The following is a 17,454-nucleotide window of genomic DNA, read 5'->3' as shown; positions in this document are numbered from 1 at the left end:
GGGTGGGGGGAGGAAGAGGTGAGGTTGGCAAATGAGACCTGAACCTCTGAGGCATCTGAGGTGAGCTACGTGGGCAAGGGTCCAGTCCTGAGCTGGTCAACCCGAAGGAGGAAAACAGGAGAGCCGTTAATTTCTCATTACGGTACAGCGTTAACCAGGCAAAGTGGTCAGGACCCTCTGGTGATGGCTCAGTTGAAAGCGTTCACAGGGAACCTGTGTCTCTTCCCCAAAGATGGAAAAGATGGAAGATACAGACTAAGAGCATAGTGAGCGGGGCTTGGCAGGAGGCGAGATAGCGGCGGGATGGCGGCGAGGTGGCGGCGCCGTCCAAGACAAGGATGCAGCAAGCCCACTAATGTAGAGCTTGAAGCTCACATGGTGGAGGCTGAAACGGGTCTACACACCTTCCCTGCTTCCAGAGTTTTGCGGCCATTTCAGATCTCCAGGTACGATGAGGTGGATTTGTGGGTTTTCCTATCTCAGGTATAACTAGGTTAATTGTCCCTGAAAGGAGCTTTTACAGAAATGCTAAGAAACACTAGGAATCAAGTCTATCAAAGCAAGTAAGGTGGACAGTAAAGACTGGCATCCCCTGCTCCGGGTATAGACGACTGCCAGCCACGGTGAAGGGGGCTGAGCACAGAAGGTAGTTTGAAAATATATAAGCGGGCTGGTGAGATGGCTCTTCTGAAAATCCGGAGTTCAAATCCCAGCAACCACATGGTGGCTCACAACCATCCGTAATGAGATCTGACTCCCTCTTCTGGAGTGTCTGAAGACAGCTACACTGTACTTACATATAATAACTTACATATAATAATAATATATATATGCAAGTGTCACCTGCCCACGCAAGGGCAAGGAGACACCTCACAGTGAATGAGAAAGTAACTGCTTTCTGCCAGGAAATTGTGTTATGGAAGGACATTCTGAAATTAGGAATTTGGAAAGATTTCTATCATTACGTGATTTTATTGCCCCAAACCTAGATGTATCTGTAAAAATTCTCCTATCTCACACTTTAAAAATTGAAGACAATTTTCAGTCAGATGTCTTCAAGAGGCTCCGTGGGCTGCACTCCTGTGCAAGGTTCATGAAAGTTAACTACACTGGGCAGTGGTGGCGCACGCCTTTAATCCCAGCACTTGGGAGGCAGAGGCAGGGGGATCTCTGAGTTCGAGGCCAGCCTGGTCTACAGAGTGAGTTCCAGGACGGCCAGGGCTACACAGAGAAACCCTGTCTCAAAAAAATAAAAAATAAATAAAAAATAAAATAAAATAAATAAATAAAGTTAAGTAATTCCACTTGATTTTCAAGAGTAACTCACTGACATGGAAAGGCATTGGCTGCATAAAATAGGAATAATATTCCTCTGTATATGTGAATGGTGTTGAAAATACGAATACTGTAAATTATAAAGTACAGTGCACAACGGTGGCATGCCTTGCCTCTCAAAGGCGAAATGTGTGTTAACCGGGTGATTTCTGTTGACAAGCAATCAGAAGGAGCACACGAGTTCTTGAGAAGGAAAACAAAAACAAAAACAAAAACAAAAAAACGTTTTCTTATTTTATTTTATTCCAGGAGTGGATTCTCTGAGGCTTTGCCTGTAACTCTCCTATCTCAACGTTCCTCCTGAGCGTGAGAACTATGGGTAGGCCACACCACACCTCAGCATAAGACAACTGGGAGGGGGAAGTGTTTGTTTGGATCACAAGTCCAGGCTGGAGTCTATCACTGCAGAGAAGTCACAGCATGAACCCGAGGCAGCTAATTACATTCACAGTCAGGGGCGGAGAGGAGGGATACAGGCTCACCCGCTGCTCACTGCTCGGCTTGCTGCCTCTACCCTACCTTAGAATCTCACAGATCCTTATCGTCCACTTTCAGGCCACAGCTTCCCAGTTAGTGTGAAAAGACACTCCCCTCCGGACAGACACGCCCATCCGTACTGACACGCCCCTCCGGACAGACACGCCCCTCCAGACACGCCCACGGGCCTGCCAGAGCTGGACAAACCCTCACTGTGACCCTCTTCCCAGGTGACTCTGCATTGTGCAAGTTGACAACTACATCACAATAAATAAGACCCAGTCTTTTATTAATTCATCCACAACTGTTCCTGAGACCCTATGTGTGTCTAGAACATTCTAGGCTATGCAGATCATAATTTGGATAAACATGTACCTTTTTGCTAGAATATAAACAATGAATTACCATTGTAGTTTTCATGCTAGAGAACACGGGACATGAAAGAAATATTTAAATCTGTGGTCCTCTTCTTCCTTAGGCTGTCAGTACTAATTACAGTGTATGTTTTATAGCAGGCGCTAAATTTATCAATAGAGTGGAAGAAACAGGTTGTTCATAAAAGGCATGTTTAAAATTTTGAACTTTTATTGTGTACAACATAAGAATATTACTATATGTTATCAACATATTTTCATATTCATGTATGACATGCGAATATATCATTATAGACCATATTACATATAGTATATATTTGGTCCTGTAGGTAATAGCCGAGTTGTGATATGTTATAAATATTATATGTTGGTTAACTCCTATTAATGTATCTGCATCTACCGTAGCTTTATGCATATAGTTTCTTACCATGTGTGTATTTCCTAGTACACACAGCATATGCCACATTCATATATGGAAGTCCTCTTTCTGTCCACTATCTCAGGTTCCTAGAAGACAAACTCCTTCACATTCCCCGTCACTTTAAACACTTAAACCCCCATACACAAGGGACATTCCCCAAGCCCAGAACTCTGCCTGGCTGTCACTCCGCAGCAGTGGGCACACTGCAGAGTGCACACTCCATGCAGGCTAGTCCAGCACACCACGGAGTTCCCAAGGAGGCTGTACAGATGAGTGTGTAGGCTGAAAGACCTGCCCTAATGTGAGTAGCACCGTTCCAGGCTGGGATCCCCAGTTAAGAAAAAGGGATGAGCACCAGCAGTTCCCCCCCTCTACTTCCCAGATGACCTGCTACCTGTCTCACACCCCTCTTGTAGTAACTTCCCACCATGATGGACTGTACACCCCAAAACTGTAAGCCAAGACAAGTCCTTCCTCCTTTACACTGTGTCATGTGGGCCATTCAACTCACAACTTGGAGAACTCCAAGCAGAGAAAAGAAAAGAATTGAACGAAACCCAGACTGGACTCTGGTGCTCAGCCGGTAGAAGCCAGCCAGAGGGGAAAACCTTCTTCCCACATTGCCCAAAGACTGTTAGAGCAAGGCTCTAACAGAAGATGAAGAACTTGTCTCCTTCCTTTCTAAGTCCTCTTCTGAGGTGTTGACTGAACTTCGTGTCAAGCTCTTGAAGCATCTTGAGAGAGGCTGTTTGTGTCAAAGAGCACAGCCACAGTGAGGAAGGAAGTTTACACAGGGGCCAGCTGGCTTCCTGAACTGCACAGGTAGGTGTGTGTGTGTGTGTGTGTGTGTGTGTGTGTGTGTGTGTGTGTGACTTTGTGATGGGAGTGACTGTTTTAGATCAGAATCAATGGACACATTGAACAATGAGTGTCCACTGAACATGCCCAGGTTACTAGCTTTCAGGAGATAGGCTCAAAATGGCCCCCACAGACAGCCCTGCTTCTGTGGACAGTGTGGAGGGTAGAGGTTCAGTTTCTAGAACCTTCCTGAGACCTGGCTGTATTCTTGCCTTTGCCTCCCATGAGGTGATCTGTAGCCTTTAAGTTATTTCTTGTGGAGACTCTCAAGAAGCCACCTTCGGGTGTGCATTGCTATCCCTGCCCCCCGCCCTGTGTGTGTGTGTGTGTGTGTGTGTGTGTGTGTGTGTGTGTTCTGTGTTTAAGTCTAAGCATATATAAACCCCTTTATAGAAAACTATTTTCCATTTAAGCTGGTGGCCCTGCTTTGTGGTTTAGGTGTAAATTGTCCCCTGGAGGCTCCTGGAATAGTTGGTCCCCAATGTGGTGGTGCTGTTTGGAAGATTCTATAATCTTCAGGAGATGGGGCCTAACCAGAGGACTGGTCTGGTGGCAGGGGTGGATTGAGCCTTACAGCCGCCTGGTCGCCTGGTCCGTTTCTGGTTTCCTTCGTAGTCAGCTGTGAGGAAGCGGCCGCCTGACGGGTCTGCAGCCAGCACTTGCCTCCACACACTCCACCCCTCAAACTGAGAGCCCCAGTAAATAGCCCCTCCCTCAAGTTGCTTCTCCTCGGGTATTTGCTTAGAACAAAGAGAAAAGTAACTGGGGATTCCTGTTCTCTTGCCTGAAGAATCCTGACCAGCAAAGAATCTGCATTGTGTCCACATGCAAATGAAGAGAAATACAGTGACCTCAAACTGAATGTATGGCTGGGTTCCCCCCCCCCGGGGGTTAATTATGTGATAGGAGATCATCAAAACTACCTGAGCTCTTAAGGAATGAATTTGAAGAATGAACTTTGTGGTGGTTTCAATAAGAAAGGCACCACAGACTCATGTGTTTGAATGCTTGGCCATAGGGAGTGACACTATTAGGAGGTGTGGCCTTGTTGGAAGAAATGTGTGTCACTATAGTGACAGGCTCTGAGGTCATATATGTTCAAGTTTGCCCAGTGTGGCACACTTGAACTGCTGCCTGCACCTTCTGTGCCTCTCGGCTCCTTCTCTATCACCGCGTCTGTCTGCACGATGCCATGCTTCTCACTATGACGATAATGAACTAAATAATGATGATTTTATTGCTGTCTCTCAACAGCTCAGTGCTTTAAGAGCTTGAGTTGTAAGAGTGCCCGCCAGATAACGGGTTCCCAGAATCCACATGAGCGTTGGATAGGCATGGTAGCTATTTCTGCCTTGGAGAGGCAGCAGATCCTCAGAGAAAGCTGGCTCTGGAGATTAGCCATAGCTACAAGCTCTGGGTTTGATTGAGAGACCCTGCTTCACTGTATGTGGATGAATGATTGAGGAGTCCTAACGTCAGTCTTGGGCCTCCACATGTATGCACATGGGATACATGTGGATCCATACAAACATGTAGCTACTCCCATGCAACTTTCATACATACACACACATGTACATTGCACACATATGTGCATGCATGAAAATGGAGGAAGAATTGAGTAAATAGATGAATAAACAAACAAATAAAACAAAACACAAACAAAAGAAATTGCCTGATGTTTTGGTTCATTTGGGTGTAGTAACAAACTAGAAAACTCTGAGTTGGTTAAAGAGTCTAATCATTTGGGTAATCTTTGGAACACTCAAGAAGTCATCAAAGTACCTTCTACTCTAGGTAAAATTTGAAAATGTAATTTCTCAGACAGTGCAGGAATGTTATTGGTTCGTTTAGTAAACATTCAACAAATACCTTCTACACATGGCCCCCTCCGTTTCCAGAACAAATTAGGAAGCAACTGAAGGTGTGCTAGGATGAACCACCTCAAGTGGCATGAGCAGGCTGGCGTATCCCTTGTGGGCATTTCTGCATAATGGGGGGAGGGGGTGGTGGGAGAGGCAGCTGCTAGGAACAAACATAACCAACCATGGTATGCTAAGCCTCCTTTCTTATTATACTAGGTGTCTTAGTTAGGGTCTTACTGCTGTGAGCAGACACCATGACCAAGGCAACTCTCATAAGGACAACATTTAATTGGGGCTGGCTTACAGGTTCAGAGGCTCAGTGAATAATCATCAAGGTGGGAGCATGGCAACATCCAGGCAGACATGGTGCAGGAAGATCTGAGAGTTCTACATCTTCATCTGAGGGCTGCTAGTGGAAGACTGGCTTCCAGGCAGCTAGGAAGAGGGTCTTAAAGCCCACATCCATAGTGACACACTTCCTCCAACAAGGCCATAAACACTCCAACAAGGCCACACCCACTCCAACAAGACCACACCTTCTAATTGTGTCACTCTCTGGACCTAACATATTCAAACCATCACATTAGGTAGTTGCCATGGCCAACATAAGGCAGCATAAGGGGAGACATGAGTGACAGGAAGGGGGATATACCAATTGTCTTAGTCAGGGTTTCTATTCCTGCACAAACATTATGACCAAGAAGCAAGTTGGGAAGGAAAGGGTTTATTCAGCTTACACTTTCCACATTGCTGTTCATCACCAAAGGAAGTCAGGACTGGAACTCAAGCAGGTCAGGAAGCAGGAGCTGATGCAGAGGCCATGGAGGGATGTTACATACTGGCTTGCTTTCCCTGGCTTGCTCAGCCTGCTCTCTTATAGAACCAAGACTACCAGCCCAGAGATGGCACCTCCCCACTTGATCACTAATTGAGAAAATACCTTACAGCTGGATCTNNTAGAGGCATTTCCCCAACTGAAGCTCCTTTCTCTGTGATAACTCCAGCCTGTGTCAAGTTGACACAAAGCTAGCCAGTACAATTGACTCCTTGTCAACTTGACACACAAACACATCACTAGTAAACCTCAACCTTTAGTTTCTTATTCATCCAAGATCTAAACAACTTAAAAAGTCCCACAGTCTTTTACATATTAAAAGTTCAATCCTTTTAAAATATTCAATATCTTTTAAAATTCAATCTCTTTTAAAAATTCAAAGTCTCTTAACTGTGGGCTCCACTAAAATATTTTCTTCCTTCAAGAGGGAAAATATCAGGGCACAGTCACAATCAAAAGCAAGCAAAATCAAACTCCAACCATCCAATGTCTGGAATCCAACTCACAATCTTCTGGGCTCCTCTAAGGGCTTAGGTCACTTCTCTTTGTAGCACACACCTTGTCTTCTAGGCTCCAGCTGCCTGTACTCCATCCACTGCTGCTGCTGTTCTTGGTGGTCATCTCATGGTACTGGCATCTCCAAAACGCTGCTGTCTTCCACTGTAACTTGGCTTCAACAATAGCCTCTCATAGGCTCTTCATGGTGCCAAGCCTCAATTCCTTTGCATGACCCCTTCAGTCCTGGGCCATCAATTGCAACTGAGGCTGCACCTTCACCAGTGGCCTTCCATGACCTCTCACAGTGCTTCCATGGCCTCAGCTGCTCTGCATGGCCCCTTCATGCCTTCAAAACCAGTACCACCTGAGTAACTCTTACACATTACCAAGTCCAGCCACAACACAAGGTACAACCTTTGCTATCTCTGGAACACAGCCTCTGTGCTCTCAGAAAACACTTCCCAGAAGATGTCACCTCAATGATGCCGGTCTCTTCTTAATCACAGCCAATTTCTTAGCTCCAGCTAGAATAGTCCCAGTAACGCAAAGGTTTCACTTTAGTAGTTCTGGTATCTTGTTAATCACAGCTGATTCTTCAGCCCCAGCTAACCAGAACCACAGAATCTTCACAATGAAAATAGCAATGGCCCTGAAAAGAGTCTTTAATCTTCCCTCTGAAATTTCACAAGCCAGGCCTCCATCTTCTGCACTGTTCTCAAACATTATCTTCCAAGCTTCTACACAACATCCCACAGAGCTCTTCACACCGAATGGATCTTATAGCCTAAAGGTCCAAAGTCCTTCCACAGTCCTCCCCAAAACATAGTAAGGTTGCCACAGGAAAACCCCACTATGCTGATACCAATTTGTCTTAGTCAGGGTTTCTATTCCTGCACAAACATCATGATCAAGGAGCAGGTTGGGGATGAAAGGGTTTATTCAGCTTACACTTCCACATTGCTGTTGATCACCAAAGGAAGTCAGGACTGGAACTCAAGCAGGTCAGGAAGCAGGAGCTGATGCAGAGGCCATGGAGGGATGTTACTTACTGACTTGCTTTCCCTGGCTTGCTCAGCCTGTTCTCTTAGAGAACCCAAGACTACCAGCCCAGGGTTGGTCCCACCCACAAGGGGCCCTCCCCCCTTGATCACTAATTGAGAAAATGCCCCACAGCTGGATCTCATGGAAGCATTTCCTCAATGGAAGCTCCTTTCTCTATGATAACTCCAGCCTGTGTCAAGTTGACACAAAACCAGCCAGTACACCGACTAAAACACCCCTACCCCATCAGAAAACACATGAGTGGTTCTTCATCTCTTCCTTTCCATCTGGATCAAGTCGCCTGCAAACAACAGGTCCGGTGCCAGTAGGAAAGGAAATCTCTTTAGTCAGACAGTAGGGCGCAGAGGTTCTGTGGCTGCACCCAATAAAAGCCTTACAGTTATCAAGTGGCAAAGGGTGCCTGGACGGTCCTTCACGTTTTATGGTGGCATGCTCTATGAGAAGGTGGCCTCCAAGTTCAGTTGATTCCCCATCAGAAATGGCCGATTATATTTACTCCGGGGATGTGTCACACTTGGTTTCTGCCTGTGCTGTTGACAGTTTCGCTGTCTATTTTTACCTCTTTGGGAGCAGCTATTGATTGCTGATACAGATAGTGTCACTGGAAGCATAAGGCGCAGCTTAATTAAGCTTCTATTTAAAAGGCATGGTGAAGGTTCCAATGACTAGAAAATGCTATGTTCTAAGTGCAAAGACACGTGGGACATTTTATTATTAAACACATTGCCTGTGGGGGGGCCAGAAGGACGGCTACCCAGGTATGAAAGGCGGGGTGTTCGTCCTATTTGTACACAGCATTTTGACCTGGCATTTAAGAAGCTCCGCCTTACACTCATGCTGGCAGAGCTTGTTCAGGTGTGTCTGAGTGTGCCGTGTAAGAGCAGCCTGTGTGGAGGAAGGCTGAACTTGCTCTCAGAATCATTATTCCTGCTCTCTACTTTTACTACCCCCCCCCCCTGCTCTTTATCTCTCTACTTTTCTCTCTTCTTTTTCTTTGCCTTGTTTTTCTCCTCCTCTACCCTTTGGTCATATCTCTTTAGGCCCTACCCATTTTTTCTTTGCCGTAGAACCAAAGGGCCAAGAGAGTATGAGAACCGCTGGGTTCTGCTTGCTGCCTGCTTGCTTGAGGGGAAGCCCTCTGATGGGTGCACACAGTGCCTCTGTTCTAAGAAACCGCAGGAGGAGCCCCTATGTTTGAGGATGTGAACTGGCTTACAGATTCGCGCATGGAATATTACATTAAAAGAAAAAAGAGCTGTTTGGGATCGAAAAGATGGCTGCTTAGGGGGGAGACTACTGGCTGCTTTTTCAGCAGACCCAAGTTCAGTTCTTAGCAGCTACACCAGGAGCCTCCCAAACGTCTGTCACTCCAGCATTAGGAGATCCCACACTCTTCTCTATCCTTCATGTGCCCATATGCACAGAGGAGAGAGCGGGAGGGGGGGGGGAGGGGGGGGAGAGAGAGACAGAGACAGAGAGACAGAGAGCGGAGAGGGAGAGACACACAGAGAAAGAGAACGGAAGACAGAGAGACACAGAGAGTGACAGAGACAGAGAGAGGGAGAAGGAGAGAGACACACATAGACACACAAATAGAGAGAGACATAGACAGAGAGAGACGGGGGGGGGGGGAGTCGCACAGAGACACACAGAGAAAAGAGGGGCCACCCGTGTTGCAGGACTTGACTGATGATCAGAACTAGCATTCTTATTTTGTTTGGCGGCCCAGGGAGGATGAGGCAGGAAAGGCCTTCATTCACGCCTTAGTAGTGACCGGTAGCACTGTAAAACTAGCTACAGACCACACTGTCTTTGCCTCTTGCCTGAGGTTGTATCCAATTCTCCTGCCTCAAAGCTACCCCAGAGAGCCATCTGTGGTAGTATGATCGACCACATCTTGGGTTTCTGTCTCCACGGTGTGCTCTCTCCCCTCACCGTCTTTGTCCATCAGGCCCGTTCTGCTGCCATGGACAGACGGCTTAGAGTGAGCCAGCCAGGAAACATCGCCCTGCCCCGAGGGTGAACACACAGACCCACCCAGCAACTGTTTGGCTGGGTGTTGTTTTTCCAACACTGGGGCTTTGTTCCCTTTGTTATCCTCTTCAGAATGTCTGGCTGGGGTTTGCAGAGGGTTCTGTGATGTTGTCCTCTCTTCTGAACCCCAATCTAATCCCGCGTGGCCTTTATCATATTCTATTTTAAAAATACCGGCTATGACGAGACAATCGCTTGCTGTAACATTTACCCTTTAAAGCACAACCAAGTGATTTTTCCAAGTGATACACAAGGAGTCAGAAAGACATCACCACGATCAATTTTACTTGTGACTCAGTCTCAGTCGCTCCCTATGTCCCTCCCGTCGGTCCCCGTCAGCCACCGATTATTCTGCCTCTGTGTATTTGCCTAATCTGGACATTTCACACATAGATTGTGTGAGTGGCTTCTTTCATTAGCATCGTGTCTCCAAGGTCCATCACAGGGGTGACAATATTAATACTTCTTTCCCCTGTGTGCGATCCAGGTGCATCCACTCATAGGCCACTCCAGTTCTTTACATGAATAACAGCAGTGTGAACACCGATGCCAGGAGCTGCCATGCAGGTCCATGTGGTGTGGCCGAATGATTTTATTTTTCTTTGGACTATACCTAGAAGAACCTCTGGGTCACAGGGTAACTGTAGATTTCTTTTCCCAGGAGACCAGCCTGAGACAGGCCTGTTTCTCCCTAACCTCACACCCTCAGGGCTTTGTGAATTACTTCTCTTTGTTTCACAATAAGGACCCCAGGGCCTGACACACGGCATACTTTGAATAAATCTCAGCTCTAGTTGGGTATGATGATAGATCCACTTCCTGACTGGACGGTGTGCCTACTGTAGGAGAAAACACAGACCCCACTCAACACCCCCCTAAGAATTTAACTGCACAAGCAGAGGGCCCACTTACTGAGCGCGTACTGAATTCTTGCCCATATGAGGGATCTGCCTCGCTCTGCAGGTAATTAACAGAGAGGTGAAACTCACACAGGAGTTCTCACTCTGATGAGCTGTCCAGGCACAGTGCTCACCTGAGGTCCTGCCTGTTTCCCCATAAGGAATCCTCCCAAACCAAGGCCCAATGCCTTGCCTCATCTCCTACTTCGATGGTTCTCAACCTTCCTAATGCTGCAACCCTTTAATACAACTCCTCATATTGTGGTGACCCCCAACCAGGAAATTATTTTGTTGTTGCTACATCATAACTACAATTTTGCTACTGTTATGAATTGCTGTCTAAATATCTGATATTTAGATCTATATGCAAAACCCGTGACGGGGTTCTTGGACCTCCAAAGGGGTCAAGACCCACAGGTTGAGACCCATTGCCCTACTGTCTACAGTGATTTGAATGAGAACTGTCTCCTGTGCAGGCTGCCATTTGAACACTGGTCCCCAGTTGGTAGTACTGTGTGGGGAGGTCTAGGAAGTTTGGCTTTCCTGGAGGAAGTGAGCCACCAGGGGCAGGCTTTGATAGTAGAAACATTTTACCTATCTACTTTGATTCACGGTTGTGGTTGAGATTTGCTCTCTCAGCATCTGGCTTCAGCTGCCATACCTATTACTTAGCCACCACAATGGACTCTTTATCCCTCTAGGCTGCTATATCAAACTCTAAGAAACTCTTTTATAAATTGCCTTGGTCGTGGTATTTTATCACAATAACAGAAAAGTAATTGATACACAGAGCTTTTTTTCTTTTTCTTGAGATACTAAAGCAGAAAGGGAAGTTTTTAGAGGAAAGAGAGGCAGCCAGCAGGATTGGAGAAAAGGCACGAGGGGGGGCAAAGGGAGACAGATGTGAGCAAAATACAGTGGTATCTGTGTATATACACAAACGCACCATATAGGTATGAAAATAATTAGTGAAACCCACTCATTTCTGCGTCCAAAAATTGGACAGTGACATAATGACTAACACGTTGGACTATAAACATAAAGGCCATATCACGGTGTTACTCAAGTCTAATTTGTGATTCCACAATATGCACTAAGTGTCTAAGCACTGCTAATGTCAACCGAACAGAGCCTCTAACTAGATTTAGTTTAAGTCCTCAAAATTGGCTGCGTGTTTTCAAACGTCGCCGCGTGGGAGCCGCAAAAGCGCTGCCTCCCGGGTTACGGTCCCGTAGGCTAACACCCTGCTTGTGTCCTTCAACAGGCACCGCCAGCTGTCAGAAAAGCAGAACTGGCCCGAGGCCTCTGCCCCTAACAAATATGGCCGCCCCGAGGCTTCACACTTAGGGCGGCAGAATGGGCTTCACGTGACAAAACTCCCGTCATATTATTGGTCTGCTCTATAGGAAGGGCGGGACTTAATGGCCCGAGTGGGCCGACCTTAAAGGGAACGTCCTTGGGCTCCGCGAGAGCTACGGCTCGAGGCCGGCGAGAGCAGGCTGGCCGCCCCTCCCGCGCGGGGCGGAGGCGGACAGGGCGGGCGCTGGAAGGCGGCGTCCCGGAGCCGCGGTGACCCGGAGAGGGTGAAGCGGGAGCCGGCGGCCGCGGCGCCGAGCGGAGCGGAGCTAAGGGAGCGCGCGCCGGGCATGGAGGACGGCGTGGCCGGGCCGCGGCTCGGAGAGGTGGCGGAGGCGGTGGAGGCGCGGGCGCCCCGCAGGGTGACTCTGCGGCCCTTCGCGCCCTTCTCTGCGGCTGCCGAGGGGGACGGGGGCGGCGGCGACTGGAGCTTCATCGACTGCGAGATGGAGGAGGTGGATCTGCAGGACCTGCCGAGCGCCACCATCGCCTGCCACCTGGACCCGCGCGTGTTCGTGGACGGCCTATGCCGGGTGAGGACCGGGCCGCCGTCGGGGCGGAGGGCGGACACTTGTTGCGGGGCGGGGACGGGCCGAAGCCCTGCTCCAGGGGTCGCAGACTCTGGAGGCGGGCTTCCTTATGCACCGCCTACATAGTCCAGGTCGTGTTCTACCGATCACTGAAGATCAGAAATCAATTCCTCCTCTCAAGTACCATGCTTGGTTACTCAGACCTGCCCCATCACCTTCCCAGGGTGTCAAATTTGTGTGGATTTGGGCGAGGAAGGGACAACTCCCAGTGTACTGAGTGTCTCTGATGGTGGCATGTCACCCCTTTAAGGGTGAACTAAATATTCTAAAGGCTTAGGAAAGGCTTTCCCCCAACACCGTTCAACCAAAACTGGCCAATCAACCGCAAGATAATGAGCAGCCAGGATCCTCACCCAAACACTGGCTTTTCTTCCAATAGTGCAGATTGAGAATGCAGAGCGTAGTCTATTTATGAACGGTGAGTCACGTCTGTTTCCTCCGTCCTCCCAATGAATGAGGTGCACCCTTCCTTTGACTAGTAAATGCAGGGCAGGGGTTAAACCTCAAGGGGCAATGAACAGTTCCCCTAGCCTCTTCAGGTGATAATTCATCCAGCACTTGCCCTAAAGGCAAAAATGCAATTTGATTCTCTGCTGTATCTTCAGATCCCAGAACAGCCTCACAACAGAATCTTAATAAATGTTGAAATGAGTGGCTGGCCAAGTGGGCAGAGCCTTAGACAATGCTGTTCTGGGATACTAGGCACCCAGACAAGTGCAGTCTCACTATGAACTGATCTTGCTTCAGACAGAAAGAGTGCCGGAGATCCCTAAAAAGGTTTAAAGTGCTGGCCAGAGCTCAGCCAGCAGAGAGAGATGAGAAAAGCCCTGAGCTGTGACAATTGTTGCTCTCGCTACACAGAATGTCCTGAAGCGTGTGCATAGCCATTGTAAATCCTCTCTGAAAGTAAATGGCCGTATAAATTATAAATAACCAAGACACAATGGTGTCTCTTTTGGCAGCGACCTTCAGCCCCACTTCATTGACATGTAGACTCAGCAAGGCTGAAAGCTTTTTTGATTTTGTTTGATTGAGGGAAACAGAAAAGGTAAATATCAGATGGAGCAGAAGGCGACATTGCTCTAGGGAGAAGGAGGAGGGCTCAGGGAGGAGAGGGCTGAGACGGAAGGCGTTGGCTGCTGTGTGTCCAATGAGCAGTGACGACAACACTCTCTGGAATGATAAGGTGGTGATTGCTAATGACTGATGCTGGTTTCCAGGCGTGGTTTCAGACTCAGAGGAGGAAGTGGAGAGTTTGCCAGGCTTGTCACTTTCATAGAGCTTGGATTCTGGAGGGTGTGGAGATGGACAGACCTCAGGGAAGAAGCACATGACGGGGGTGCTCTTGAGCACAGCCCCACCACTGACATCTCTCTGATGCTAAAATCCACACGTGGTGAAGTTTCCTATGTAAAACAGTAGGTGCTTGCATATAGCATATGCATAATACAGCATATGTATAATACAGCATTTGCATAATACAGCATATGCATAATACAGCATATGCATAATATAGTATATACATAATATAGCATATGCATATCCTTCCCTGTGCTTTAAGTCATCTCTAGGCCACTTACGCTACCGGGTAAGTTGTAAATGTGTATAAATAGTTGTTATACTGTTATTGTTGTTGTTTTTAAATGGCAAGAAGGAATGATATGTACCAGTTCTTACGAGTGCAGTTTTTCTTTATGAAAAAGAAAAATGATTCTAGATTGTCTGAACCTGTGCATGTGCAACCTGAGGTACTGAGGGCCGGCAGAAGAGAGACGTACAGCACGGGATGTGAAAGAGAATCAGGTAGTTGCGACAGGTGGCAGACCGAGTGACAGCTAGGTCCTTATGGGGTTGCACACTGGCAGCTCAGGATGTTTGACCTTGGAACTGGCTAACTGGGCTGGCCGGCCTCAGGAGTTCCACAGGAGGTAGCCATGAACAGCAGCTAGAAGCTGGAGCTAGGAGAGGAACCCCTGTGAGGAGCTGCCTGGCAAGTGTGTAGATCTGAAGATGTGAAGTTGGGGTGCTGAAGGTCACAGGAAAGAGCCTGGCCTGCCCTGATCCAGGGGAGCCCAAGCCAGGTCCATTGGCAGGATCGGCCTTCCAGGGTCTGGAGGAGGGCTCTGGGGACAGTGTGGGTGCAGAAAGTTACTCAGTGAGCAGTCAGTTCAAGGGGCCTAAGGTGGCCGCACACAGGCTCCTCAGGGAGAGTTTTGTGTCTAGAATCCAAAGGAGTAGCCACGCTGAGGTGTGGATGGATGCCAGAGTGAACTAGGAAATGGCCGGAAGGAGCTCGAGTGAGTGCTGAGGGGCAGGGTGCTGGGCCACAGCGGTCTGAAGAGCATCCAGGGAAGGGTCCCCAGAGGGATGCCTCAGATGGTACTCTAACTTCAAAGTTGGGTGGAGAATGTCTCCTGGGGAAGGAAGATGGGTGGGCGGGGGTGGGAGCAGGGAGACAGGCCAGGGAGCTTGTCAAATTGCTGGGAAGGAGGGTGCTTAGTGTAGAGCGGTGGCTCTGAGGAGTCCCACACAGAACCTCTGGAGGTCCTCCCCTTCCCTCCCACCTTGTGGACTGGAGCGTCAGTGTGGAGTGTTGTGCACTGATGGGTTGCCGGGTCCTGGGTCCTGTAGGTTTCCAGTGATTCACACATCATTAACACATAGGTCTAAGGGTGCCAGTCCCCAGGGCCAATAGCTCTGTACAGGAAGACAGCCTAACCACACTGCCATCGTGGGAGGTAATTGGTAGGACTTCCAGCAAGCTGCTGTTTCTCAGTTAGCCGGAACCATCCCTCTGAGTGAGAAAGTGTGGCTTTGGGGGGTCAGCCTACCACCTGCGTGTGGGTCACCTTTAGATGGTATTGCAGGTGTGTCTGCTTTAGGTTGACTGTGGCTAACCTGGAATGGGTGGGTTACAGCTGCAGCCCTGTGGGAGACCTTAGAGCTGCTGCCCTCCTTTCTACCCGCGCTGAAGGGCCGCCTGGAGGAGCCAACCCGCAGATGTTACCTATGACTCTCCCGATCCTATAACCTTAATCTTAGATGAAAAGAAGAAACGGACCTGAATTACTCATTTGTTTGAGAATTCCAGAAACTGTTATAACTATTAACCATCTGATATGTGAGATTTGCTTTCAGTAAAATATGTTAACTAAGTGTCTATGTAAAAAAAAAAACAAAAAACTATCATTTATGTAAAATAATCTTACTAGAGAAGTTCATGCTGTTACAAGTTAGAGGGAACCTTTATTAAAATAAGGTTATTTTCTGTGTGGGCAAATTTTTGCCTGGCAGACTGTTTCATAGCTGCTCCTTCTGTGTTCTACTTGGAGAGCAGAGCTATGCTCAGAACCAGTAGTGACCCGTGCTGCAGACGTGCTCTGGGTCCCTTTGCTCAGCCATCACCAAGCTAACCGGCAGCTTCAGACTTCCCATTTGGCTACGAGGCAGAGCTCCAGACTGTAGCGGAAACATGCCCCTGCGTTGGTAGGCTCAAACACGGGTGCATATGATGGGTACAGCCTCACCCAAAGGCTGTGTCAGGATCTGCTGTAAGGAAACCATACGTAGTCTTTCTGTTTCTACGGAACACACATTTCTTTAAAACATGACCATGCTCCATGGTGGCCTTTTCTATAATTTTCTCTTAATAGCATGTACTCTGGTCTGCATAAAAGGATCTTAAGCAAGACTTCTAACTTCTGTATGTATGTGCTCCTCCCCAAAAAGGGAGATTCTGACGTGATGGTACCTGTAACCTTGGAATCTGTTTTTAAAAAGCAGTGTGTGTGTGTGGGGGGGGGGGGTGCGTGTGACTTCAGGGAACCTGTTCTCTCCTCCCACCATGTATTTGAGGCAGCATCTCTCACATCTCTGAGGCTCTGCAGACTTCCAGCCAAGTGGCCAGAAAGCCTCCCCATGCTTCCCCTGTAGGAGCTGTGAGGTTAGATGTGAGCCAGTGCATCTGGTTTCTTAACATGGGTTCTGGGACTCAAACAAGATTTACCTACCCAGCTACCCCACCGCCCCTCCCCTAGCCCCCGGAATCCCAGGGGAGGGTTTGAGAAATTCCAAACTAATTCCATTCTCAGGCGTGGGAGCTGGGGATGGCTCGTGGGTGGTTCTCTTGTCAGGACTGAGACGCAGTGCCTTCTGCTCGGCTAGAAGGGGTTTGGGTCTTAGCTCCTGCTTGTAATATCAGTGCAAAGGAGCTGGAGCAGGAGGATTGTATTTTGCTTGATCCCTGGGCTACATAGTGAGTTGCGGTCTAGCCTGAGTGAAACCCACGGGGGGTAAAGGTAGAGAGAAGGAAAGAGGCATTGAGGGATTTAAAGAGAAGTCCACCGAGTAACTGGTCCCACGCCTGCCTGTGCCTTGATGTCTTCTAGTCCGTAATGGCGGTCAGGTCTGGACCTGCGGTTCCTTTTCCTTGCCAGTGACTTTGAAGCCTAAGTACTATTATTGCTATCACTGGGAGGGCCTGTGTGTTTAGGAAGTGGGGTTTAATTTAGGAAGCCCACCCCCCACCCCTGTTTACCGATTCCTTCCTTTTACCCCCAAAGGCAGACTGTGGACTTGTATGCAAGTCTACATTCAGTGGTAAGTTGATGGTTGGAATGTTTGGGGCTCTGGAGTGGCAGTCAATATCCACAACTTCCACTCCAAGATGGAACATCTCCGACCATGTTTCTGCCTGTTTCCACCCAAGTCAGTCCGTATGGCATGCTGGGAAAGTCAGTCCGTGTGGCATGCTGGGAGTCTGACATCCTGGCTGGAGAGGAGACTTGGGAGGCCAGGTGGTTTCAGCCTATCGTGGGCCAAGCCGTGTTCTCTCAGACTGACTCAGTCTTGGT

General features: G+C 48.3%; 1 protein-coding gene across 1 annotated transcript in view; it reads left to right on the top strand.

The window, feature by feature from the left end:
• The first annotated feature begins 12,217 nt into the window (after positions 1–12,217).
• Positions 12,218–17,454, top strand: part of Rcan1 (regulator of calcineurin 1) — a 75,273-nt gene continuing 70,036 nt past the window's right edge. Inside the window, exon 1 of the mRNA XM_029544549.1 lies at positions 12,218–12,544. Coding sequence (XP_029400409.1) covers positions 12,302–12,544 — 243 coding nt within the window. The 5' untranslated portion in view covers positions 12,218–12,301. The remainder of the gene's footprint in view (positions 12,545–17,454) is intronic.

The sequence above is a fragment of the Mus pahari genome, chromosome 12, assembly GCF_900095145.1.
Source record: "Mus pahari chromosome 12, PAHARI_EIJ_v1.1, whole genome shotgun sequence".
NCBI lineage: Eukaryota > Metazoa > Chordata > Mammalia > Rodentia > Muridae > Mus > Mus pahari.
Note: the sequence above shows the minus strand (reverse complement) of the source record. Positions and strands in the feature narration are given on the sequence as shown.